The 26,167-nt window shown below is 41.3% G+C and overlaps 1 protein-coding gene across 4 annotated transcripts in view; it reads left to right on the top strand.

Moving 5' to 3' along the window:
* Window positions 1-6: 6 nt before the first annotated feature.
* Window positions 7-26,167, top strand: part of OBFC1 (oligonucleotide/oligosaccharide-binding fold containing 1) — a 32,608-nt gene continuing 6,447 nt past the window's right edge. Inside the window, exons 1-8 of one of the 4 annotated variants that reach the window (XM_014549470.1) lie at window positions 7-247; window positions 507-700; window positions 4,242-4,337; window positions 9,827-9,895; window positions 14,807-14,971; window positions 15,948-16,068; window positions 17,216-17,390; window positions 23,509-23,631. In XM_014549470.1, coding sequence (XP_014404956.1) covers window positions 568-700; window positions 4,242-4,337; window positions 9,827-9,895; window positions 14,807-14,971; window positions 15,948-16,068; window positions 17,216-17,390; window positions 23,509-23,631 — 882 coding nt within the window. In that variant the 5' untranslated portion in view covers window positions 7-247; window positions 507-567. The remainder of the gene's footprint in view (window positions 248-506; window positions 701-4,241; window positions 4,338-9,826; window positions 9,896-14,806; window positions 14,972-15,947; window positions 16,069-17,215; window positions 17,391-23,508; window positions 23,632-26,167) is intronic. The other 3 variants (XM_005878206.2, XM_014549472.1, XM_014549471.1) reach the window with 3 other exon arrangements.

Consider the following 26,167-nt stretch of genomic DNA (forward strand, 5'->3'; position numbering starts at 1 on the left):
CTGAGGGCGGCGGCGCGGGCGCGGCCTTTGGGGCTACGGATCAAGTCTACTCTTGGTTTCCGCTCGGCTTCTTTTCTCAGTCACATCCGGAAAACCGGAAAGTGCCGGCAGGACCAGACCGACGGACAGACCCACCCACTGCGCCCCACCAGTGTATGGCCACGAGGGCGCCAATTCCTCCGTGGGCCCCGCCCATTAAAGCGGCTACTGCCTCCGCCCGTCTGGACCTATCTCACCAAAGTGAAAAGTTGGTGTTTACCTTTTGGGGAAGGAGACACACTCCCCTGGGGCAGAAGAGATTCCAAGGGGAGAGTCATACGGAACTCACATGTCCTCACGCGGGAAACGCCTCTTAGGCCAGGCCCGTGGCGTGCAGTGTGGCAGGCCCCGGACCCCTGGCTTAGCCCTTGCAGAGTTGTGGATGCGCGCCCGCGATCAGCGTAGGGGCCGTGCCAATTTCACCCCCTTTAACCGCCTTGCATCCTGATTTTGTGTCTCCAATCTAGATTCCCGACTCACTGATGTGAGACTTGCAGGATTGGCTGGAAGCCACAGCCCAGCCTCCCGATGCAGTCTGAGTCCAGCCGGTGTGAAGAGGAGACCCCTTCCCTCCTGTGGGGTTTGGACCCTGTGTTTCTAGCCTTTGCAAAACTCTACATCGGGGATATCTTGGACTTGAAGGAGTCGTGCCAGGTGCCAGGTATGTGATTGGTCGCCTGGTGGATGCCCTGTGCTGCATCTGCACCCCTCCCGCCCCCCAAACTGAAGAAACCTGGGGCTTAGGGGCTTGCAGGAAAGACTTTCCTCCAGCAGGCTTTGCAGATGGCCTGGACCTCAAAAGAGGTCATTTCTGTGCAACTTAAAAACTGTCTAAATCTTTTTTGAAACAGGTGTTTGGAGGAGTAACCTTTGTAATGATGAATGTTTTTACCCGGGTTTGACGCCTTCCATATTTTAAAATGCCCAGTTGTTTTTCCTGGGTCTCTCTTGGTGGAAAAGCTCACTGGACCAGGCATCCCTAGGCCTTGCACCCTTTCCTGACTGTGCCACTTACCTGGCCTGGATGTGACTCACCTGTAAAGCTTCCTTGTAAAAATGGGGATTAACCTGATTTCTTGTGGGATTTTGTTTAGTTTTGAATGCACATCAAATTTTGAATTTATGTCAAAATAATATAAACTCCCTGAAAGGAAGGGCATCATCTGCCTTGTTCACATACACTGAGTGGCCACAGTATTGAAGGCAAAAGGTGGCCCAACAAAGTACTGATGGGGTGGTCATAATAATCTGGCCACTCAGTGTGTGTGTGTGTGTATTATATATATACATACATACATACATACATATATGTATATATATCCCACGTTCAAAGGCTGTTAAATCGTGTTGTTTACCCATATCTTCAGAAAAAAATCACTTCTACTGTCGTGGTAAACAACCTGCTTCCCTATTTATAATGGTCTGGCCCTCTAGCAACTTCAGCGCAAAATTATACCTAATTTGCCTACAAACGTCAGGTGGTCATAATAATCTGGCCACTCAGTGTATATACTACCAGTCCTTAGGATAGTGCCTGGCATGTAGTGGGCCCTCAAGAAATAGTAATTAGCCCTAACCGGTTTGGCTCAGTGGATAGAGCATCAACCTGCGGACTCAAGGGTCCCAGGTTCGATTCTGGTCAAGGGCATGTTCCTTGGTTGCTGGCACATACCCAGTAGGGAGTGTGCAGGAGGCGGCTGATGGATGTTTCTCATCGATGTTTCTGACTCTCTCTATCCCTCTCCCTTCCTGTCTGTAGTAAAACAATAAAATATATTTAAAAAAAAGAAATAGTAATTAGAGCAACAAAGCATTTTAAGTGTAAAGTTAAAGAAATCACTTTTTTTTTTTTTTTTTTAGAGTAGGGGGTCATTTAAGATAGGCTCTTTCCTTTGTGTTTGGTCAGTGCAGGCACTGCCCTGGCAGAGGATTGAGTGTCTCACCAAAGGTACTAACTAAGACCTGGATTTTAATGGTAAGAACTCAGGAGAAGTCAGTTGGAACTGCCGTGCTCTGGAAACGTAATGGCTTTTCTGTGGAGCCTGTTTGTCCTCGTTCAATTCAAGTGTTTGTGGTTAGGGATGACACAGTGACCCAGGCTCTTTCCCATGTGTGGCCCTGCCATTTCAGCTCATGGCCCCCAAGGTTGCCCTGGACAGATCTCCAATCTACTAAGTATCTTTTGAAGTCTGACTCTAGGGTAAATTTTGGCTAAATTTGCCATCTTTTCTTCAAACCACATCTCACTCTTCCAGAATTTCTGGCTAACTGGGACTCAGAATCTCCTTGTCCATCCCCTGCGACTCTGCTGTGAGCAGCTCACCCCCAGCCCCTTGATCCACGTGGAAAACAAGAGATTTGTTTGTGGAGGCCAGTCTGGGGTTTCTGAAAGATGTCAGGGTTCAGGCCTTGGGTCCCTCATGGATGTGGAGAAGAAAAGTTCTGACCAGGCTTGAGGGTTGCGGGGAGGTGGTCAAATGCCCAAAGTGGTAACTGATTCTATATTTGTAATTCTTTTATTTTTATTTTTTAAAGGAAGTCACCATTTAAAAGTTTATAGCCTTCTGAAAGTAAAGAATTCATCCATAGAGGAGAGAAAAGAGAGGATTTTTGTTAGGACTCTTTAGCTGCAGGTGACAGGAACGCAATGCAAATAGCTTAAGCCAGAAAATTCAGGCAAGGATATCGAGGGGCCACAGAATGGAAGCCAGCTCTGCAGGAGCCAGGGCAGCACTGGGACCTGGGTTGGAAGCAGGCACTCACCACTGCCAGGAGTCCTCTGTCTGAGTCCAGTCCCTGACTCCAGAAAAGGCCTCTGGGTATTAGTGGGTAGGGCTCATCCTCTCAGGTGTCTCCAGCAGGGAACTTGCCTACTGGCATCTGTCATCTAGGTTTGAAAATAGAGTTTCAAAAAGTTTTTGAGCCCAACCAGTGTGGCTCAGTGGTTGAGCATCAACCTGTGAACCAGCAATTCATAGTTTGGTTCCCGATCAGGGCACATGCCCAGGTTCTAGGCTCCATCCCCAGTGGGGAGCATGCAGGAGGCAGCCAATCAATGACTCTCATCATTGATGTTTCTATCTCTCCCTCTCCCTTTCTCTCTGAAATCAATAAAAATATATTTTAGCCCTAACTGGTTTGGCTCCGTGAATAGAGCATTAGACCCTATGGACTAAAGGGTCCTGGGTTTGATTCTGGTCAAGGGCCTGTACCTTGGTCAGGCGCGATCCCCAGTAGGGGGTGTGCAGGAAGCAGCTGATGTTTTTCTCTCATGATGTTTCTAACTCTCTATAAAAATCAATAAGATATATTAAGAAGAGAGAGAGAGGGAAAAAAATTATATATATATTTAAAGTTTTTGAGTTGTAATGTGTTGGCCCCAAAGCATAGTGTTTGGTAACTTAATTATATTCTCTTACAAAACCCCCCAAAAAACAAAAGCTACTGCTAATTCATGGACATGATGACTGGTTTCCTTGAAAAGCACCGGTGAAAAAGTCAAAGAAGCCTTTCTCCTGGTTTCCTCTTTTTCCTTTTCCAGTCCCTCATAATACAGTGCTAAGTTTGGTTCTGTAATATAATGACTGTTTTCAGGCTCTTTATGAGAGTTCTACAGGGAGGTACATTTAATTTTCACAAGTGGAAGGAAGATTAACCAAATCCAGTTGGGCAACATTGGTTTTCCTTTTTCTGTACTAGTACATGCTTCTTTATTTTTTTCATTGATTTTTTTTTTTTTTTTTTTTTTGTATTTTTTTTTTTTTTTTTTTTTTTGAGAGAGGGGAAGGAAGAGGGAGAAACATTGATGTAAGAGCAAAACATCAGTTGGCTGCCTTCTGCATGCCCCCTCCTGGTGATCGAACCCACAATCTGACATATGCCCTGACCCAGAATTGGACCGGTGACCTCTTGATGCACAGGTCAATGCCCAACCAACCGAGCTACACCTGCCAAGGGTAGCACCCGCTTCTTTAGAGCCAGGCTTTCTCCTTATGACCCTTGAGGAAAAGACGTCTGATTTCTTGGGGCATGCGGTTTGTCAAGGGCTGATTCTTAAGTCTGGAATTTCAGTAAGCAGCATGCCACAGATTTTTTGACACAACCACCCACCCCCACCCTCATCCCCACAGTTAACAGTGATTGAAACAGAAAATGTAATAATACATTATATGGACTTTGCCTTTTTTTTTTTTAAATTTCAGGTGTATTTTTTTACAATGGGCATCCAATAAGACAAGTAGATATCTTGGGAACTGTAATTGGAGTGAGAGAAAGAAATACTTTCTACAGTTACGGAGGTAAGAACAATTGTGTCTGACATTGAGTTTATGTGGAAGGACCCCCACTTATTTTTATGCTGGATTTGAAATAACCCCAGCCTTTCAGAGCAGCTGGGGACTCTCACAGACCCCCATGCACTGTCCTCTATTGCAGTGGTTCTCAACCTTGGCTGCACATTAGAATCACCTGGGAATCTTTTTAAAATCCTGATTTCTGGGCCTCATCCTCCAGTAATTCTGTTTCTTTGTTACGGGGTGAGGCCACAACATTAGTAACAAAGAAACAGAATATCCGGAGGATGAGGCCCAGAAATTAGGATTTTAAAAAGATTCCCAGGTGATTCTAATGTGCAGCCAAGGTTGAGAACCACTGCTCTATTGGGAGCCCCTTGGAGCCCCTGACATGGACTAAGTGTAAAATGAGGCAACAAGTCAGAATAAATACTGTCAAGTGACAGCTGCGGGGAATTCAGAGGCAGAAGAATTAAAGTACGGCAGTCTAGGATCACCGGTTGATCAGAGACAGGTACCTGATACCTGAGGACATAGGTATAAATAGCAAAGGATGGTAAGATATGTTTATATTGATATCTTTAAAAAGAAGAAGCTAGATTAATGCTAAAGTAGACCTTCAAGAAGGCAAGGAGGTGTGAAAAATTAAGTTGTAAGATTTATATCCAGAAAAGTTTTTTTAAATATGTTTGTATTGATTTTCGAGAGAGAGGGAGAGAGAGGGATAGAGAGAGAGAAACACTGATCGGCTGCCTTCTGCACCACCTCTACTGGGGATCGAGCCCACAATTCGGGCATGTTCCGTGACCAGGAATAGAACTGTGACCTCCTGGTTCACAGGTCGACGCTCAACCACTGAGCCACACCAGCTGGGTCAGAAAAGTTTTTTTAAAAAGCCTTTTGCTACTTACAGAGTTAAATATGCATTATCAGAAAATTTCTCTTCCCTCATGATGATGGAAACATAAGGGTTTCTATAGTTTGGATACTATCAAATATTGGAATATGATTTTAGTGTGAAGAGTCTTGATTATTTTTATTGAGTTTAATGTAAGCATTTTAACACATTGCCTCATGCAGCTCTAAGATCCTTTATAGATAGGAGCCAAGCTAGACATTTTGTGGGAAGCCTAACTCTGAATTCCAAATCTTTGCTGTAATTGACATTGTCACTTTTTGTTGTGTTGCCTTGGATCTGTGTTCTTGCTCTACTTGGGGAAAGACAGAGGCAGTTGAACTAGGTGACCAAGAACATGTCATTGCTAGTCTGTGCATGGTTGATAATTTACAGATACAGTATCATTGCATTCCTTCAACATGTATGCATTTTCCTGTGGATGATTGTCTTGTGCTTATAAAATATCATGCAAAGATGAGATTTCTCGTGTCCTCTGCTTTTTCTGCATATATGTTTCTGCATATGTTTCTGCATATAAAACTCTGAACTAGATCCCCTCATTGGATCTCATCTCTGCTTTATTTTAACAAAGATACTGGTTTTATTTTTCTTCAGACAATTCAACAAGCAGTCACTAAGTTCCTACAGCATACCTAGCTGTGGGCAAATACATCATCTATAGTATACAGTACTTTCTCTCAAATACCAATGATGAAATAATAGTATCTTTCAATTTACAAAGCATTTTTACATGCATAATTTTATGTTATTCTCTCTCTCAACTTTTGAAATAGAAAGGACAGATAGTTCCATTTTACAGATGAGAAAACTAAGGCTCAGTTACTTGCTCTAGGTTCCACTGATGGGTCCAGTGTATTTACTAACTCTAGTTGCTGTATAGTTCGAATGTAACTCAATTGGATTTTTCTCTCACCCATCCCCCTCCGCCCCAATCAGTAGCATCTAGATTTTATTCTCTGTTTTTTAAATCAAATAAATGAGGTTGTTTGAGGACATCGGTCCTGGCCCTAGGACTAGGGTAGGTATTATTCCTGTGACCTAAAGGGGCTTCACTTAACCCCTTTTCCAATTGTAAAAAGATGAAGGCATTATGTCTGTGTCTTCCCCAATAAACATTTCCCTTAGAGTGGATGTGATGACACATCTGTGAGCTATGGGAAAACAAAAGGTATTTGAAGGTTGAAATAATTGAGAGTAGAAATGCTTTTGTGACTTTAAGTCATGTGAGCCTGTTCAAGGAAGAGCTGCTCTCTCCCTGCTGTCCTCAGGGCCCAGCTTGGCTCTATTTTAACAAAATAGGCAGCCACTCGTGCTGTCCTGGGTCCTGCTCCGCCTGACTCACCACAGACCTATGCTGAGGATGCTTCCTGCTCCTACTGACCCATCCCATTCTGAAACAAAAGGCCGCAGCCCAGATGGTACTGCCCAGCTGGAAATGACCTTCCAGGGGGCATTCCAGCAGCTAAACCTCAGGGCGCCGGGAGAAGGTCTGTTGGCCAGGAAGTCAAAGATTGGGTGGCATTGCCCTGAGCACACAGAGCACCTGGCAGCTACTCCAGCTTAGGCCTAGAATCCTGGGAGGCTACAGTCAAGATCAGAATGACCTAAATAATACAAAATAAAAAGATCAGAATGACCTTCCCATTTTCTAGAACAGATATCCATGTGCTAACATTTTTTGACTTTCAGTTATAAATCAAGACTTTAAACTAGCCAGAGAAGCGGCATGCCTAAAGCTGTCATACATTTTTTAAAACTCAAAACGCCCTTATTAATTTTTTTGCTTCTTAAAATGATACTTAACTCATTAGCAAATAAAATTTAAAGCTAGAGAAATTTTTAATAGTACAGAAAACTCATGTGACATCTGTAAATGAGACAAAAACAATGTCAATGTTTGAGTGAACATCCTAATATTTCTAACATGTTCCTCATATTGAAGAAATATGCCTATTTCTTCATAACTATTATTCATATTTCTTTCTCTTAATAGCCCTGAAATTAGGGTTACAGTCCAAGAATACATTGAATATGGGACTCCTTCCCCATATTCCAAGAGAAACTTTTATTAGCATTTTAATGTTTTAAAATAATTTCTGTCAAAATAAACTATTTAATGTTTTTTATAAATTAGATTATATATATCTCTATATATAAAAGCCTAAGGAGCCGTTATGACCCAATAACCAGTCAACCAATTGCTATGATGACCACCAGGGGGCAGATGCTCAATGCAGGAGCTGCCACCTGGTGGTCAGTGCGCTCCTACAGCCAACCTCCCATGGCCCTTCCCCCCGGCAGGCCAACCTTCCCCAGTCCCTCCCCCTGGCCAGCCAGTCCCCCTGATGGCCCTGATTGGGGGGCTGGCCGGCCAACCTCCCATGGTCCCTCCCCCTGGCCAGCCAGACCCCCGATAGGCCTTGATCGCCTGCCAGGCCTAGGGACCCCACCCATGCATGAATTCGTGCACTAGGCCTCTAGTAAGATTATATATACAATTTCTGTTTTACAATGAAGCATGAATATCTTTCAACAGCAATGAGCAATCTTCATTGTAACTTCTCATATGCTATGCCATTGTAATTTATTTAGTCAATTCCATATTTATAAACATTTAGTTTATTTCCAACTTTCAGTAGTGTAAACAATATCTATAGTATTTGTTCTGTTTTCCTCCTGAGGATAAATTACTGGAAGGAAATGCTAAGTCAAAGACTCCACTGTATACATTTTAAAATTTGGTACATATTTCCAAGCTTGCTCTTTATAAACTTGATACAGATTTGCAGTCTCACTAACAGTAAACACATGAGGATATCAGTGTTTTTAATACTATTTGTCATTTTAGTAGTTGAGGAAATTTTTTAAATTTGCTTCTTTTATTTTCTTGTAACTAGTGAGTTTAGTGTGCTGACATATGTTTATTGGCCATTTTTATATCTTTCATGAATGACATATTTTTTCTTGGCCACTTTTTCTCTTGTGGTCTTGGTCTTTTCCTCATTCATTTGTATGAGCTCTTTATATATTAAGACACTAACCCCATCATTTATAACATTGCTATAGAGTATTAGTTTTTAGTTGTACAAATATATCATACTTTTATTTTTTTAATATATATTTTATTGATTTTTCTACAGAGAGGAAGGGAGAGGAATAGAGAGTCAGAAACATCGATCAGCTGCCTCCTGCACACTCCCTACTGGGTATGTGCCCGAAACCAAGGTACATGCCCTTGACTGGAATTGAACCTGGGACCCTTGAGTCCGTAGGTTGATGCTCTATCCATTGAGCCAAACCAGTTAGGGCTATATCATACTTTTAAAAATGAGTTCTGATTTTCAGGTCTGCTTAAAGAAGTCTCTCCCTACCAGCTATAAATCCAAATTTTCTTCTTATCTTAAGTTTATCTATATTACACTTAATAAAATAAAATCCATTTAGAATGTATTTTAGTTGTAAGAAATATTCTTCTCAGTTTCAGATTTCCACACATTTAAACCAGCAATAAAAAAATTTTGCCTGTTTGCCCTGACCAGTTTCGCTCAGTGGATAGAGCGTTGCCCGGAGGACTGAAGAGTCCCAGGTTCGAGGTCAAGGACATGTACCTTGGTTGTGGGCACATCCCCAGTAGGGGTGTGCAGGAGGCAGCTGATCGATGTTTCTGACTCTCTATTCCTCTCCCTTCCTCTCTGTAGAAAAATCAATAAAATATATTAAAAAAATATTTTTTGCCTGTTTCTCATCCTATCTAATAAAGAGGGAATATGCTAATTGACTGCTCCACCCTCAAAGATGGCGACGCCCACAGCCACAAGATGGTGGTGCCCAGTCCCCTCAGCCCCGCCAGGGCAGCAGGCGTGCACGGCAAGGCCCTATAAAGGAAATTAGGCAAAGAGAAAACACCTATCATCCCATAGTAAACATCTCCAACTACCTCTACATTTATAAATCCAAGTGCAATGGGAATTCTTTGATTTGGTTTGTTGTTGTTGTTTTTTAGCATTGGGGATAAAATAAGCCAGACCTGTATTGTGCGTGTGACCAAGATAGAATCATTTTCTATTATGAAAGTAAAACTTTGCCCTTCTGTGATGTACTTGGCTTTTCTTGGGCTCAGGCCCACAGACTTGGGATGTTTTGTCTAGGTGAGTCAGCAAGCTAGTGGAAGAACAAATGGTGATAAAAGGCTGCACCCTAAGTGCCTCTGACCACAGACCACGTGACGCTCTCTTGTTTCAGGGTAGAAGAGCAAGGCTGATTTTCTGTGTTAGCAGTCATTGAGATTTTTTGCTCTTAACTTCCCAAGGACACCAGTTTTAGGAGAGGCTTAGATAAGACTCATTAGTACCCTTGAGGTGTAGGGTAAGTGAAATGTTGACTACATTCCACCAGGCCCATGTATCACTTTGACATTGCGGACAAGCAGTTTCCACTGGTGTAGGGTGGGAGATTATGTCTAAAGCTGGAAGGAGAATTGGAAAAGGCCATCTTTTAGTATAGCCTGATCAATCACAATGTGTTAATTCAGCGGCAATGCCCAACGCTGTTCTACTGTTTTACACTTCTCTTGCAGTGGATGATAGCACTGGAGTTATAAACTGCATCTGCTGGAAAAACTTGACTGATACCGAGTCTTCCTCAGGTAATTTCATTTGCCACACTCCTTTGCTTTTCAGCTGACCAGTGGATTTTACTCAAGGCAGCTCATCAGAACAGCTGTAGGGCCTAAATTTTCACATTTACCCACTGATGAATTACATTGACTATCTTGAAGCACTGCACTGCAGAGAGCTTTGGCTTCTCTGCAAACTGGTACTAAAGTGGAGCCACTTGGGTTTTTTTTTTCTCCCATTACTTTGGTGCTCACTTCCTCCTAACCTAAGGAATGGGACTAGGTTACTAGGAATTTCAGCATTTCACTTTTACTAAACCAGTCATTACCCAAATCAAGATGTTTTAGCCTAATTGCCAGTCAGGTCAGAATTCCCTTGCTCCGGCCATGCCACTTGGCCAAAGAAGATTTTGAAGACTTTTCCTCTTATGTGGTTGCCACTAACTTCTATGCTGCCGTTCAGATCCTAATTTTTCTGAAATCTCTACATGTTCAACAACTGTACCAGAAATTCTAACATTGATGAGAATGAGAAGATAGGATTCCTTTGAAGTTAGCCATTAAGTAATATAAACGGAAAAAGAACTTCAAAATTATATAGTAAACACATAGGCTAGAACTGAAACAGCATTTAAAATTTCTTGAGTGTAATTTAATAGGTGGTTTTTTGAGTTGCTTAAGTTCATATTAAAAAAATATGGTGCAATGTTGGGGATCATTTTGGTTCTAGAGAAGCTACAGAAAATGGGACCTTGTTTGTCCTGTTTTATGACATAGACAGTATGATACCATGCACAGTGGGGTTAGTCAGTATATATTGCCTGCTGTCATATCTAACATCCAGTATCTATCTTGTGTTATACATGGTAATGTGTAACCCTTGGAGTGGTTTCTTCTTTCCTTTCTGCCATTTCCTGTCAGAATCTCAACCCCTGCTTTGACTATACTGACTAATGGATACTACTTTGCCTAATTTTTTGTTGGCATTTACATTTAGAATTTGAACATCATTTTCACATTACTTTCGTATTCCCCTTTCCTAATTTGGAAAAATCTAAATTAATGTCACTGTAGGAAGTTAGCTTAGGAAGCTTTGTAGAGTAAAAAAAGATAAGAAAGACAACAGGTTTTTTATGCAGCTATCTCAGAGGCAGGAAATAAACCTATGAGATAATCAGATATCTGAATTTGCATATGTCTAGCGTATTAAAATCATTTGAAGATTTATGGTTGTTGTATTGTCACAGTCTTCATTTAGAAGGTATAGGGTTTTTGTGTGTGTGTGTGTGTGCTTTCTTCAGAAGGTATAGTTTGAATATGCATACTTGTTTCATGCCAAGGGTCAGCCCTTTTTCTGTATAGAGCCGGATGGTAAATGTTTCCTGCTTTGTGGGCCACATGGTCTGCCCCTCAACTATTCAGCGCTGCCATTATAACACAGAACAGCCATAGACCATACATAAACAAACAGCATGGCTCTGTTCCAATAAAACTTTATTTATAGAAACAGGTTGTGAATGGAATTGGCCCATAGGCCATGGTTTGCAGACCTGTTTTAGCTATTGTTTTAATTTTCAAAGTCAGCTCTTTTTTAAAGAAATGACATCATCAGGAATATTATATAGCTCTTATACTTAGTAATTTTTAGGTAAAATTGCTGTCAATACTGAGAGTGTGGTTTTTAAAAATATCTCTATCTATGAATATATAGATGAACAATTGGGGTGGACAGACTGAAAATTAATTGAAAATTGCTTTGAGAATAAAAATAAAGAGGGTAAGAGAACAGGGAAAAAGCCTGAAAATGAGTCTCATCATGTTATATATGGAGTGGTATCTTTAAATTGTTCCTGACTAGCCCATTTTCTCCTTTTAGTTTAATTGCCCTCAGTTTTAAATCTTTCCACTGGAAAGTGGCCAATGAAGACTGATTTTTTTTTAAACCAAATTTTAATCTGAGTCAAAATCATGTTCCAGTCAGTTGAGATATAAGAATATGATATTGACTCCTATAAATGTCACATTGAATGTAGAATTTGGACTTAGCTTATGAGGAAAGTTAAGAAAGCTGGGCCCTTAATACTAGAATTTTAAAGAGGGCTTATCTTTCAGCACGGAATAGGTTTCTTAAAATGAAATTCTGTCAGGCTCTAGCCATCTCATTATATTCATTAATTCACACAGCTTGAGCTTTTTTTTTTTTTACCCCTTTTGGTAGTTTCATGTACCCTTTAAATTAGCGGTTCTCAACCTGTGGGTCGTGATCCCTTTGGCGGTCAAACGACCCTTTCACAGGGGTCGCCTAAGACCATCCTGCATATCAGATATTTACATTACGACTCATAACAGTAGCAACATGACAGTTATGAAGTAGCAACGAAAATAATTTTCTGGTTGGGTCACAACATGAGGAACTGTATTTAAAGGGCCAGAAGGTTGAGAACCACTGCTTTAAATGAAAGCAACTCAGCACCTTTTTCTCAGACCAGCCATCAGTCAGATCATTTCAACAGTACGATATGAAGCATTTATTATCACCTATACTGTCTGAATAATGGCAGTGAGACTTATAAAGGCATTTACAATTCAGCCTAAGTAGGAGAGGACTTGGGGGTGGAAAACCTTTTAAAAAGTAATACTCGGGTATTTTCTGAAGAAACCCAGTAAGCTGAGTGACATTAATGCTGATTGTGTCTAGATTCCTAGCTGTTGGTTACTGGATACATGAAGTCCTCTGTGCTCCTGAGGTTGCAGTTTCCTTTGGTATAATAGATGTGTTCATCTAAGTTGTGTTAGGTTAAAGAGCAGAGTATTTGATTAATAGACCCAAAGAGAGATTCAGTTCTTTTAGGAACCCTAGTGTATGACAAACCAAAAATAATACGATAAAAAAGAAATAATAATACGATAGTAGGAAGTAAATCAGCACTTAAAAATGTTGTTGGTTTAGGTAGATAATGATATTGAAGAAGAGGTAACCTCCCTCCCTTGCAGCTTCCATAAAGTAACCCAAAGAAGGTGCACTTGTATATTTATTCCAATAAAGATCATAAAGATCAGGGTATATATGTTAAGCTCTCCTGAGTCCCTTTTAAAGCACTGAAAGCTATCATCAGTGACAAGAGAGATAGCCTAAAAGATTTCCCCCCAAACTTTTATGTAATAAAATGAAGTGAAAGAGAAAGGATACAATGGAATGGGGAAAGTGGAAGTAGTACGTATAACTTGACAAAGCTTCCCTAAAAATCTTTCAGACATTAACAAAGTATTCAAAAGAGATGAAGGGCTTATACGAAAAGAATACAGAGAGTAGATCATCCTATATAATAAAAGCCTAATATGCTAAGTGTCTGGTCGTCTGGTTGTCCGTTCAACCAATCAAAGGATAATATGCTAATGATATGCTAAGGCCGCTCAACCACTTGCTATGTTGGGCACTGACCACCAGCGGGCAGACACTCCAACTGGTAGGTTAGCTTGCTGCTGAGGTCCAGCCAATTGGGACTAAGCGAGATGGGCCGGGCACGCCCTGGAGCCCTCCCACAATCCCTCCCTGGCTGGCCAACCTCCCATGTCCCTCCCCATCTTGATTGTGCACCGATGGGGTCCCTTGGCCTGGCTTGCGCTCTCTTGCAATCCGAGATCCCCTCGGGGGATATTGGAGAGCTGGTTTTGGCTCGATCCCGCAGACCAGGCGAAGGGACCCTACTGGTGTACGAATTCGTGCACTGGGCCTCTAGTCTTATATAAAAACATACAGCCTCTCTGGCAACTTAAAAGCAAAATAAAAGGTTATGGAATTACTAGAGGCCCGGTGCACGAAATTCATGCACAGATAGGGTTCCTAAGCTTGGCTGGTGATCAAGGCTGATCAGGGCCTTCTAGCTGCTGGCCGGGGCCTTCCTTTGTTCTGCACTGCCCCCTGGTGGTCAGCACATGTCATAGCAAGCAATCGTCCTGGTCTCCAGGTCGAACTCCCGAGGGGACACATTGGCCATCTTGGTCTCCGCCTATTTTCTACAGTATTAAAAATCTAAATGACTGAAGCCAGTGTGGGAGCCACAAGCATGCATGCATGGCTGGTGACACCTTGTAGAAAGAAAATACTTTGATTTATTATTATTATTATTTTTTTTTTGGCAAACATTCTGACAATATGTAATGAACTAGAAACTGATTTGTACTTTTCTACCCAGTAATCCCTAATGAAAAGCCCCAAAAAAAAGAAAATGATTTTGTCCAGAGGGCTTAATTTTTTTTTCACAAATAGTTGACATTTACTGAATTCTTCCTATGAATCTGGCATTGTACTAAGCTCATAATGTAAGGGTTAACTTATGCACAACAACTCTATGTATAAGGTAGACTCTGTTGTTTAAGTTTATAGTTTTAAGTGGTATGAGAATGAGTGTGTGTGTGTGTGTGTGTGTGAGAGAGAGAGAGAGAGAGAGAGAGGTATTAGCCTAGTTACCCAACAAAGATGAGAGGTGAGCAATTAGACTGTTGAGCACCTAGGAAATCTGCCTATGGTGAATTTGCTTCCCCCATACACAGAACCACAAACCCAGACTCTTGGGCCCCCTTTCCTCTTCCTCCAGACCTCGGTCTCACTGCAAGGACACTTTATAGGGTTGTTGAGAGCTGTTGCCACAAAACCCATTGAACCCATACAGGATTCAGCTCAGGACCACATAGAGCCATTTGCACTGATGATGTAGGGCTTCTAGACTCTGTTCCCTTCACCCTACTTTTGAATAATGGCAGCTTAATGCCTTTTATTCAGTAGAGGATTTTTTAAAGTTATGCAGATTTCCTATGTAGAGCAACTAATCCAAAGTAGAATAAATAAATGTCTTGTGTTGGTGTTACCCCCAGTGTAGCTCACAAATGTGGTGGAGTGGTTATGTTATACATTTCTGTCTTTCCTTCTGGCCCTAACAACTACAGCTGCTCCAAGTGCAAGAGAACTGAGCTTAACCTCCCAGCTTAAGAAGCTGCAAGAGACCATTGAGCAGAGAACAAAGATAGAAATTGGGGACATTATCCGGGTCAGAGGTTATATCCGCACGTACAGAGAAGAGCGAGAAATTCATGCCACTGTTCATTGTAAGCAAAAGATATTTTTCCCAAAATGGTTGTTATTTTGGGGGTGTGTCCAATAGTAAACTTGTTTAGCTAAAAGTCAAACTTCTAAATAGTTCCTGCAGACCAATAAAGAAGATTAACTATTTAATGGAGGAAATTACATTTTATAATATGCTTTCTTTGGAAAAGCAGCATTTCTTAAATTTATTTTATTTTTTTTAATGTATATATTAATTTTTACAGAGAGGAAGAGAGAGGGATAGAGAGTTAGAAACATCGATCAGCTGCCTCCTGTACACTCCCTACTGGGGATGTGCCCGCAACCAAGGTACATGCCCTTGACCGGAATTGAACCTGGGGCCCTTCAGTCCGCAGGCCTACGCTCTATCCACTGAGCCAAACCAGTTAGGGCTTAAATTTATTTTAAAGAGAGGTAACGATGAACAAATTGGGAAAGAAAACAAATGATTTATTATGTATAGCTGGAAAATTTATTTGGATAGCACAGTAGTTTCTAACGTGCTTTGAAGTTCCAAGTGTGAATCTATTTAGGGCAGAGTGTTCATATTCTTCAAAATGATGGAAATTTCTTGAGTACCATTAAGCATATTAACTTTGAAAGAAAACAGCTAATCAGATGTATGACAGTCCAGTATCATCTGCGTGATGCCCTCTGCACTGCTCTGGCTGGTGTTTGCTTGGGAATCTCTAGGAGGGCCCCTGTTGTCCACCATTGTAACAGATGAACGAATAACCTAATGTGCTTGCCCTAGTCCCAGTCTACTCCTGGCCGAGCATGTGACATTTAGGGCATTGCCCTCCCTTTTGTATGATAACTGGGAACTATTTAGTGCATCTAGACTGTTACTCCTGGGCACTGACAAGGAAGGAGACCCTCTGTGTGCCTCATTTACTGTCATCTTAGCAGCAATTTGGACAAGGGAAAGAACTGACCTTGATGTAATTTCTGTGATATATTTTCCCCCGCGCTTCTTAGATAAAGTAGACGATCCAGTATGCAACATTCAAATTGCAAGGATGCTTGAGCTGCCCAGTATCTACAGGAAAGTTTATGACCAGCCTTTCCATAGCCCAGTCCTAGAAAAAGAAGCACTAAGGTAAGTGATGGCCAATCACCGCAGAAGATGTGAATTCAGTGGGAAGGCCATGCCAGGGGAGCCCTGGTGCTGGAGTGGCCCTGTGTTCAAATCCTGAAACCATCATCTTACTCATGTGAGGCTCTGGGCACGTCTGCTCAGCCTCCATGTGCCTCAGGGAAGGTGAAAGCAGTGCAGATGTTCCAAGGTTGTTGTGAGGAAAATATACATGTAACTAGGGTCCCTGAAGGAGTTGAGTCGTTCTCAACCAGGGCTGGTTTTACTCGTGTGTGTGTATGTGTGTGTGTGTGGGAGGGGGGAGGGCAGAAAAACAGGAGGAGTAAGAATATTTTTTAGTATATGTATGCATCAAAGAACTCTGGGAAAAGACAGAGTCGGTAATAGTGGTTGCCAAGGAGGTGGAAATTGGGAGGAGGATAGAAAGGAGACTTTTCACTGTGTACACTTCTATTTTTTAAAAAAATACATGATTTTATTGTTTTGAGAGTGAGAGGAAGGGAGAGAGAAAAACATTGATGAGAGAGAGAAACAGTAATCGGCTGCCTCCTGCATGCCCCCTAAACCCGGGCATGTGACCTGACTGGAAATCAAACTGGCGATCTCTTGGTGCACATGACAACACTCAACCAACTGAGGCACACCTGCCTGGGTACACTTGTTTTTAATGTGTACATATTACATATTTTTAAATTATATTCAAAAACAACCCAAACTATAGACCTGTATAAAGTAAAAAGTGAAATTCCTCCGTTGTCCTGTCTCCTGCCTCAGAGCCATGCCCTAGAGGTTACTACTGTCCCTAGGTTGGTATGTACCCTTTTAGACATTTTTCTCTGTGCAAACACAAGCAAGAATACCTACCCATATATTTTGTGGGTTGTCATTTGCTTTTTTACAAAAATGGGATTATATCTTACATACTATTCTGCAACCTGACTTTTTTTCTGAAGCGATCATGATATCTTAGTTCTTGTAGTCCTTCCTCATCCTTTTAAACAACCACACATTGTCCATAGTATGAGTTGTCCTTTATGTCAACAAAAGCATCAATATAGTGTTGCTTTTCCTAGACAAGTTTCTGTTTTAAACACACCAGAAAGGAACAGAGTTGATAATTTTCTACATAGCTGTTTACAACTTTCCCCAGCAAAAATCCAGGTGTCCTGGACCTTACCAATCTCACATGTTTGCTGAGTGAAAAAGCCAAAGAATTCCTCATGAAGAACAGAGTGCAGACCTTTTACCAGCAGGAGTTGGAAATGGTGGAGTCTCTGCTGTCCCTTGCCAATCAGCCTGTGATTCATAGTGCCTGCTCCAAACAAGTAAGTGCAGGTTGCCCACGGGAGAATTCGAGTCCACTGCCCCAAATCGGCAGCTGTAGGGTGTGAGTGAACGTGACTATGGTATTAAGATTCACAGGGTGGACCAGGGAATAGAGGCTATGGTTCAATCACATGTCCTTTCTATTCTGGGAAGGTTACTGACCTCTTAAGAATTTCGAATGAGAATGGACCTGCCCTTTTCCTCTCACTTAATCTCATTAAGCTTAATCATTGGGTAGAAAAAAAAATAGTCTAAACATCATAATACTTAGTTCTTAGTACTCACTGAGATGGGTATTTAATTTCAGCAGGAGTCAAATGTTGGGGAAATAAATGAGAAGAGGTAATTATCCTTCCAAGATTTATTGAACTTGAACCAAGGCTTTTACTGACTTGCTGTTTCTTCTGCAGAATAAGGTTAACCTGTTGCATTTTAGAAGTTTGAATAAGGCCAAGTTGTATTCATCCTGGTTTTTATGTAGAAATTTCAGCAAATGCTTTAAGTCATTTTTATTTCTCCTGGTAAGAGCTGTCCCCATTTTTTCATCCCTAGTGTTATAGGTGAACTTTAGTTGTTTGGTGCTTCCATATTTGCTTGGAATTAAGAATTATTTGAGACTTTGGTGTTAGGCTTTTCCTTTTATTTCAACTCTTGGATTTGTTGTTGTTGTAACATGACTCGTATTTATTATTTCATTGATTCCACCAGTGGGTGATCTCTGCTTAAATGTCACCTTCTTGCCCTCCTTGGCCGTCTGCTCTGATGACCACCTACTTCCTCACTAGGTTATCACCTGTGTTCATATCTCTCCTTATTTGTTCACCTGCCTGTTCCTCCACCAGAATTTAAGTTCTCTATGAGCAGATGTCTCATCTGACTTATTCTCTGTCCTCTAGAACCAGGGCCTAGGACAGGTCTGTCAGAAAGTAGGTTTTCAATAATATCAGTTAATTGAAGAATAAATGGTTTTTAAAAATTCAAATAGTCCCTGAAAGTGTCTACTTAAAAGTAAGTTTCTTTCCCATCCTTCCTCCTTTCTACAGAGACAAGCACTAGTGTTACTAGTGTCACGAATATCCATCTGGAGATAGTTTGCATATGTAAACTAGAAGTAGTTGTATCCCCCTTTTTTTACACAAATGGTATCATGTTAAACACTAGTATATCCTTAGCTTTTCATTGAACAGTATGTCTTATAGATCCTTTCCTAGCTGTACATAGATTTGCCACTATAGAATAATCTTTTGTTACATGTCCCATAATTTAGATCAGGGGTCCTCAAACTTTTTAAACAGGGGGCCAGTTCACTGTCCCTCAGACCATTGGAGGGCCGGACTATAGTTTTAAAAAAAACTATGAACAAATTCCTATGCACACTGCACATATCTTATTTTGAAGTAAAAAACAAAACTTCAAAAAAAAGGGCTCTCCTAACTTCAAAAAAAAGGCCCTACTAACTGCAAAATAAAAAAAATAGACCTCCTAATGTTAAACACTAGTATATCCTTAGCTTTTCATTGAACAGTATGTCTTATAGATCCTTTCCTAGCCGTACATAGATTTGCCACTATAGAATAATCTTTTGTCACATGTCCCATAATTTAGATAATCACCCTCTCCATTCCTGGACTGTTTAGATGTTTTCTGATCTTTTGCCATTACCAACAGGGCTGCTCTGAATTCCCTTGTTAGGTAACATAAGTTATTCTTCCGGTCTCTGGCAGAACAGATACCAGGTCCCCATCCAACTTCCTAGGCACGACCACTGCTTCTCAGTTTCATTCATGAACCTAATTATCTCTTCCTGACACCAGGCTGTGTGTCCAATGACCCATGATTTTGTACACAGAGATGAGGGATATTGTTTCAGGAAACACCAAGGCGGAGAGGGTCATGACTGGCCGCTTTGTCCTGTGCCATCATCACTTCTAAACAGTTGCAGCTCTCCAGCTGTGCCCTGACAGCAAGATTGACCTTCCATTTAATCATTTAGAGGGGGCTCAATGCCAAGTTGGCCTCCAAGGACTTCTGACCATTCTGCTGGCTTGTTTGGAAGGAAACTTTGAAGCTTAGTGAAGACCACATTCTTCCTGTGAACCAGCTCTTCTGCAAAGGCTCTCATTAGGTAGAGAGACTTGAGGTCCCTGAGGACTAAAAGGCTCCTCCATTCAAAGCAGAAGTATTGCCCTGATGTCTTTTTGAAATGCTTAGAGAAGAAACTGTGTCTGCCCAGTGCTGTATGTTTAAAAAGAAATGTATATGGCATTTTGTTTGTTTTGTCTTTGGAAACTATTTTTCCATCAATTATGAATTGTTCCCTCACATGGCTCTGCTTGGGGAGGTCAGTGTCATTCAATCGAATCTAGTTTAATTGAGCCTGAGAAACTAGGGATGCTTTATAGCGATGGTGAAACCCTAGATCTTTTGGTACTTTGTGTTGTCATACAGATGAAAGCTACACAAAAAAATCATTGTGATAGTGTTATAGTTGATAGGGATAGGGAGAGTGGGTTTGAATGCTTTCCCCTTTCTTTGTTTTTCATGGTGGCTCTTCTTAGCAAGTCCAGAAACCTGATAAGCAGGCCTTGCAAATCCATTGTTTCTTTGACAGCTGGATAAATGTTGAGTTTGTTTGGAAATGAAGACTATATATATATTTCAGAGATCCACCCAGTTCCTGACCTGCAATGAGGAGAGGCCTGCTAAGGATCAGCATGTTCAGCCAGTCAGTTTTTTCCTCTGAGCAGCTTCGGTTTCCTGAATCGGATGAGTCTGCTCTTGCTCTTTAGAAAAAGACAAGAAAGACACAAATCTCAGGCCAGGAAGAGCTGCTGGCTAGAAGAGATGATTGGAGGTTCTACTCTGGAGACTGTGTCTTTACAAGCAGCAGGGAGATATGTCCCGAGGTCAGCTGAGGCAAATGTTTTTGGAAAGGAAGCTTCACATGTTGTTTATATTTACAGAGAGCCTTTTCTGTTGGGTCCGCCTTGTTCACAGCTGAAACTGTGCTTTTGAGCTCGCAGGCCTGGCACCCTGTCTTCCTGCTGCTTGGTCTTACTGAAGTCGGGGAGGAGGAAGCAGGCTTGATGTAAGATCTGGGGATAACCAAGAGTCTTTTTTAATGACAGGAATAATTACATAACAACATTTCTAGTTAGTTTCCAATTTAGTTCTGTCTTGATAAAGATGTAATATTAACTCTACCCTTAAGAATCCTTATGTTAAATTGACTCAATAAAACGAATCTCCTTAGAAGTATGAAGATTAAGTAGTTATAAAGTTTTGTGGGGGAGCCTATATTAGGTTGTGTTTTCCCTAAGTAAGAGGACTCATGTATGTAATTAAAAATGGCTTTGTCTGGAGCCCTCCTGAGTAAAAAGATGTGTGGCTGAGGATTGGTAAGGTGTTTATTCTAAGCACATCCAGATAGCTTTTCTGCCCGTGGGAGTCGTCAAATATTTCTGGACCTTATTCTCCCTTCAGAGAGTGGGTGCTGTCATAACGTGGAATGTTTGTCAGCTTTAGGCCCTAATGTTCTAATGACCAGGTTCTGCAGCTTGTTCTGTTAAGGAAAAGCTTAGAGTACAATTTAAGAGTCTTAACTCAGTCGGTGTGGCTCAGTGGTTGAGTGTTGACTTATAAATCAGGAGGTCACAGTTTAGTTCCTGGTCAGGACACATGCCCAGGTTGTGGGCTTGATTCCCAGTAGTGAGCGTGCAGGAGACAGCCAATCCATGATTCTCTCTCATCATTGATGTTTCTATTCCCTCTCCCTTCCTCTTTGAAATTAGTAAAAATATATTTTAAAAAGAGCCTTAGACTCCCCTCTTCAGCCCAGGAAAGCACAAACATTTGGCAAGATCTACTAGATTAAAACAATGCCTGTTAGGGAAGCCTCTTCTAGAAAGAGATGGTTTCTCAGAGATGGATTGTCAACACTCAAGGCCATTTGGGACTTCCTTTTCTCTCCCTGTCACTTAGAGGAAGTGTTGTGGGCAAATCTCAAGCACATTCTCTTTTTCAGCATCTCTGAGGTGCTGCCCCAGACAGCCTTTACCAATACCTTTCACTGGAGGTAGGATTTGGCCTTCAAACACTTTTTTGGACACTTTGCCATGTTTCTTTCATGCTCTAATCTTTTTAATATCTTGAAAAATTTGTCACATTAAAAATGGATCTGTAGCTGTAGCTGGTTTGGCTCAGTGGATAGAGAGTTGGCCTGTGGATTGAAGGGTCCTGGGTTCGATTCTGGTAAAGGGCACATGCCTGGGTTGCAGGCTCGATCCCCAGTAGGGGGCATGCAGGAGGCAGCCAATCAATGATTCTCTCTCATCATTGATGTTTCTCTCTCTCTCTCCCTCTCCCTTCTTCTCTTTGAAATAATATATATATATATTATAAAAGGCCAGTGGCCATAACGCCGGAATGACCAAACGACCGGTCACCAGGTGGTGCATTGATGGGTCTCTCGGCAGCATGGCGGGTCTGGGTCTCACGCGATTTCGCGTGCTGGGCCTCTAATACACACACACACACACACACATTTTTATTTTTTTTTTTAATATATTTTATTGATTTTCCACAGAGAGGAAGGGAGAGAGATAGAGAGTTAGAAACATCGATGAGAGAGAAACATCGATCAGCTGCCTCCTGCACATCCCCCACTGGGGACGTGCCTGCAACCCAGGTACATGCCCTTGACTGGAATCGAACCTGGGACCCTTCAGTCCGCAGGCCGACGCTCTATCCACCGAGCCAAACCGGTTTCGGCCACACACACATTTTTTAAAAAATCTGTATCTTGAAGGAGAATTGTTGTTGTTCACTGCTTTGTTGTAGGAATGAACTGAAAATCCCTAATGGAATAATCAGAAGGATACAGCCTCTCTAATATTTTCATTGATTCCACAAATGTTTTATTGATCAAGTTCTGTGTGCCAGGGGGTAGGTGGTCAAGATGAAATGCAGCCCTAGCCGGTTTGGCTCAGTGGATAGTGTCGGCCTGCGGATTGAAGTGTCCTAGGTTCTATTCCAGTCAAGGGCACATGGCCAGGTTGTGGGCTCAATCCTCAGTAGGGAGCGTGCAGGAGGCAGCCAATCAATGATTCTCATCTCTCTCTCTTTCTCCCTTTCTCTCTGAAATCAATACAAAAATATTTAAAAAAAAAAGATTAAATACAAAGTCCCCAATTCAAGAACCACACAGTCTAGTTAACTCTGGGACATAGCTGAAAACCTAGTTTCCTTGAGAATAAGAAATAGGATGACCTGATTACCTCTCTAGGCAAATCTGTCTCCTAGAGAAAGGAAGAAACATTGAAATTGAGGAGATAGCAAACGGACAGCAGCTGAGTTCCTTCCATATGGTGGGTGGTCTTGCTTCACTCTAGGGCCCCTGTCTACCTTTAGCCACCGGAGAGGTCTCTGCAAAGCTATTTGCTGCCATTGTTCTTCATTTAAAATAAAGAGACTATTTAATACTTTCTACATGCTGGAATCCCCAGCTTATTTCAGTGTGTATAAAATTCTCTGAAGTCCTTAGGAAGAGATTGTATATAGCCAAGATTTTTAAAAATATATTTCAATTAATTTCAGAGAGGAAGGGAGAGGGAGAGAGAAATAGAAACATCAATGATGAGAATCATCGATTGGCTGCCTCGTGTACATGCCCTACTGGGGACTGAGCCCACAACCTCGGGCATGTGCCCTTACCTGGAATTTAACTGTGACCTCCTGGTTCTTAGATTGATGCTCAATCACTGAGCCACACCGGCCAGGTTATAACCAGGATTTTAATGAAAAAGAAAGAACTAATATGTATACAGTGTTTTAGTTATGAATTAAAAAAATAAAGATTGTCCTTTTGACTTTTCCATTTTATATTATTGAATTAACCAAAAAATCATAACTAAGGTGTGAAACAGTTATCAGATATGATCCTTTCGGAACAAACTTCCTTAAATCCCATCCTGCTAGGCAGGTGCATACCTGGATCTTTTTGACTCAGCAGATAAAAAGCCTGTTGGGTGAATTCATAAACCAGTTGGTCTAGGGAGTTGCTCTCAGGTGCTATAATATAGGACTTACTTTTTTCTTTCTTTTTTCTTCTTTCCACAGGCAGATTTTAAGAATGACACCACATCCAAGGCAATTCATAGTATATTTAAGAACGCTATAAAGCTCCTGCAGGAAAAAGGATTCATTTACCAGAAAGATTGTGGTTTTGATAACCTCTTCTATGTAAGAGACTTGCATCTTAATATTTTTCCTTCTTAGCTTCAATTGCAAATATGTTTATTACTTAAGAATACCTATTTACTGTTTTTAAAAATCAGTCATTAAAGATGCACATAAAGTAAGGAACCCCAAGATGCCACGTTTAACAGTATATCCTTCTAGACATTTATGCATTTACACATACACACATATAAATAGATGTTCCTGTGGCTTTCTTTGTTTTACAAAAAGATGTGATCATTCTCTAAGCCAGGATTTCTCATCCTCAACACTATTTGGGCCAAATGATTCTTTGTCATGGGGGGCTGTCCTTTGCATTGTGGGATATTTAGCAGCATCCCTGGCCTTCACCCACTAGATGCCAGTAGAAACCCCCGCCCCCCAAGTTGTGGCAGCCAATGTCACCAGACATTGCTAAGTGTCCCCTGGGATAGTTAAGAACCACTGCTCTAAATAATGCTCAGCAAGTTTTTGACACCAAAATAGCACACAGCATCCTTCCATGTTACTACTTAAAAATCTACCTCATTCTTTTTGACATCTGCATGGTATTCCATGTTATGAGAACTTGCCATAAATGTTTTTACCTCTTCTCTCTGATGGACATTTATGGTATCTCCAATTTTTGCTCTCACAAATAGTGTTGCTATTGCTATTTTTGCATAACTGCTTTTGTGAACTTGTGTAAATATTTCTGTAAGGTTGACTCTTAAAAGAGGAATTGCTGGAGCAAAAGCATATACCTCTAAGCTTTTTTTGTCAACATAGTCTGATTGGTCACCCAAAACTTGCACCAGTTGACGTTCTCACCAGGGGTATAAGTGCTTGCTTGTCTCATACAAGTTCACCTCTCACTGCCTATCTTTAATATTGGAGGAGCCAGGCTGAAATCGGGCCTCCTCATGACCATTGATATCGGGAGCATAGATGTGGCTTCAGCTACAAGTGATTGTCCTGGAGACAGATCCAAATTCTGAGGCATCCCAAAGGGAATGGTTTACAGGCATGATTCCCAAGGGGAAGCTTCCTTAATAGGACATTTTCTTGATATTGATTTACTCTAGTGATTTCTGATTTTTGAGCAATTTTAAAAATTAAAAGATGTTTTAAATACTATTTGAGTAGCTTTTGAAAAGGATATTGCAATCTTTATAAGGGTGACTGCAGTCCACTCCCTCTCAGGATGGGAAGGCCTTTCAGGAGTTGGTTGGTTGCAGAAGCTCATGATGGGCAGCTCACCTTAATAACGCCCCCAACTGCACCTACCCACACCCAGTCAGTCACATTGCCACTGGGAGACTCCAGGGTTGGCCAACTGAGTCTATAGAAAGTAGCTCTTCTCAGGAGCAGCAGAACCATTGGGCAGCGGTCCATAGCTGAGGTGTGGCAGCGCTAGGGCATTTCCTCCTATGAATCAGTATGAGCTGGATGATGAAGCAATAATTGCTCTCTCTTCCTCAATAGAACCATTCTTCTTTCCTGACTTCACCCCTCCCCTTTCCACTTAACAGCCTGGCCTTGTTGGTTTGTGTTTTCCTGAGGGCCTGGCCTCAGTGAAATAATTATTACAGTAATGTAGACACTTCTATTTGTATAGTGCTTTCCAGCTTTCAGCAGCTCTCATCCAATTTAATCTTTACAATAACCTTGTGAAAAGGCAGGTAATACCAATGTCCCCATTCTTAAATCAGGTCACTCTGTAAGTTCCATCAAACAAGCACTCCTGATATACAGGGTGGCACAAAAGTAGGATTACAGTTGTGAGTACGCAAAACAGAGTTTATTCTTGTACATATAAAAAAATACGAACAACTGTAGACCTACTTTTGCCCCACCCTGTATGTATTTGTTTGCATGCTTTTGTTTTGTTCTTCCTCTTTTCCTTCCTTCCTCTTTTTCCCCTTCTATTTTTTTTTGTTTTGTTGTGTTGTTAGATTTACTACTGAACATGAAGGGAGACGCATTTGTCTGGTTTCCTCTTATCTGAGCTGGTTGAGAAAGAAACTAGGTTAGATTTAAAATATAAGGTGTGGAACACTGTGTATTGTATGCTAACCTTTACTCATGCTTTTGTAAAAGAATAAACTATATAAATATGCTCATAAGTGCATATAACATCTCTCGAAGGATATGCAGGAATCTAGTAACAACTACTGGCTTTGGAAGGGGGAACACAGAGCTTAGGTCTCAGTGCTGGGAGGAAGTCTGACCTTTGAAGACAAAAAGGGTCTCAAGGGATAGGCTAGATTTGTTCTCCTGCTATCTTCTCCTTACAGTTTTATTCCTTTTGTTTTTCCTTGGGTTGGGAGGAGGAATGAAACGAATGAAACCCAAGGCAGGTGTCAGAGCCCAGAGGAAAGAGTCCTGGGGCTGAGATCAAAGACTTTGGTCCCTTGTGCCCCCTCAGAAATATAATAAATGAGATAAATTCTATGAATGCGTTATGAATATTTAAGAGGAAAGTTGCTCGTTAAGAGAATTCCAGTTTCTCTTTACATCATGGCCTCAGTGAGCCATCCCCCGAGGACTGTACCTCTGG

This window comes from Myotis brandtii, unplaced genomic scaffold (genome assembly GCF_000412655.1).
Source record: "Myotis brandtii unplaced genomic scaffold, ASM41265v1 scaffold550, whole genome shotgun sequence".
NCBI classification, from domain to species: Eukaryota; Metazoa; Chordata; class Mammalia; order Chiroptera; family Vespertilionidae; genus Myotis; species Myotis brandtii.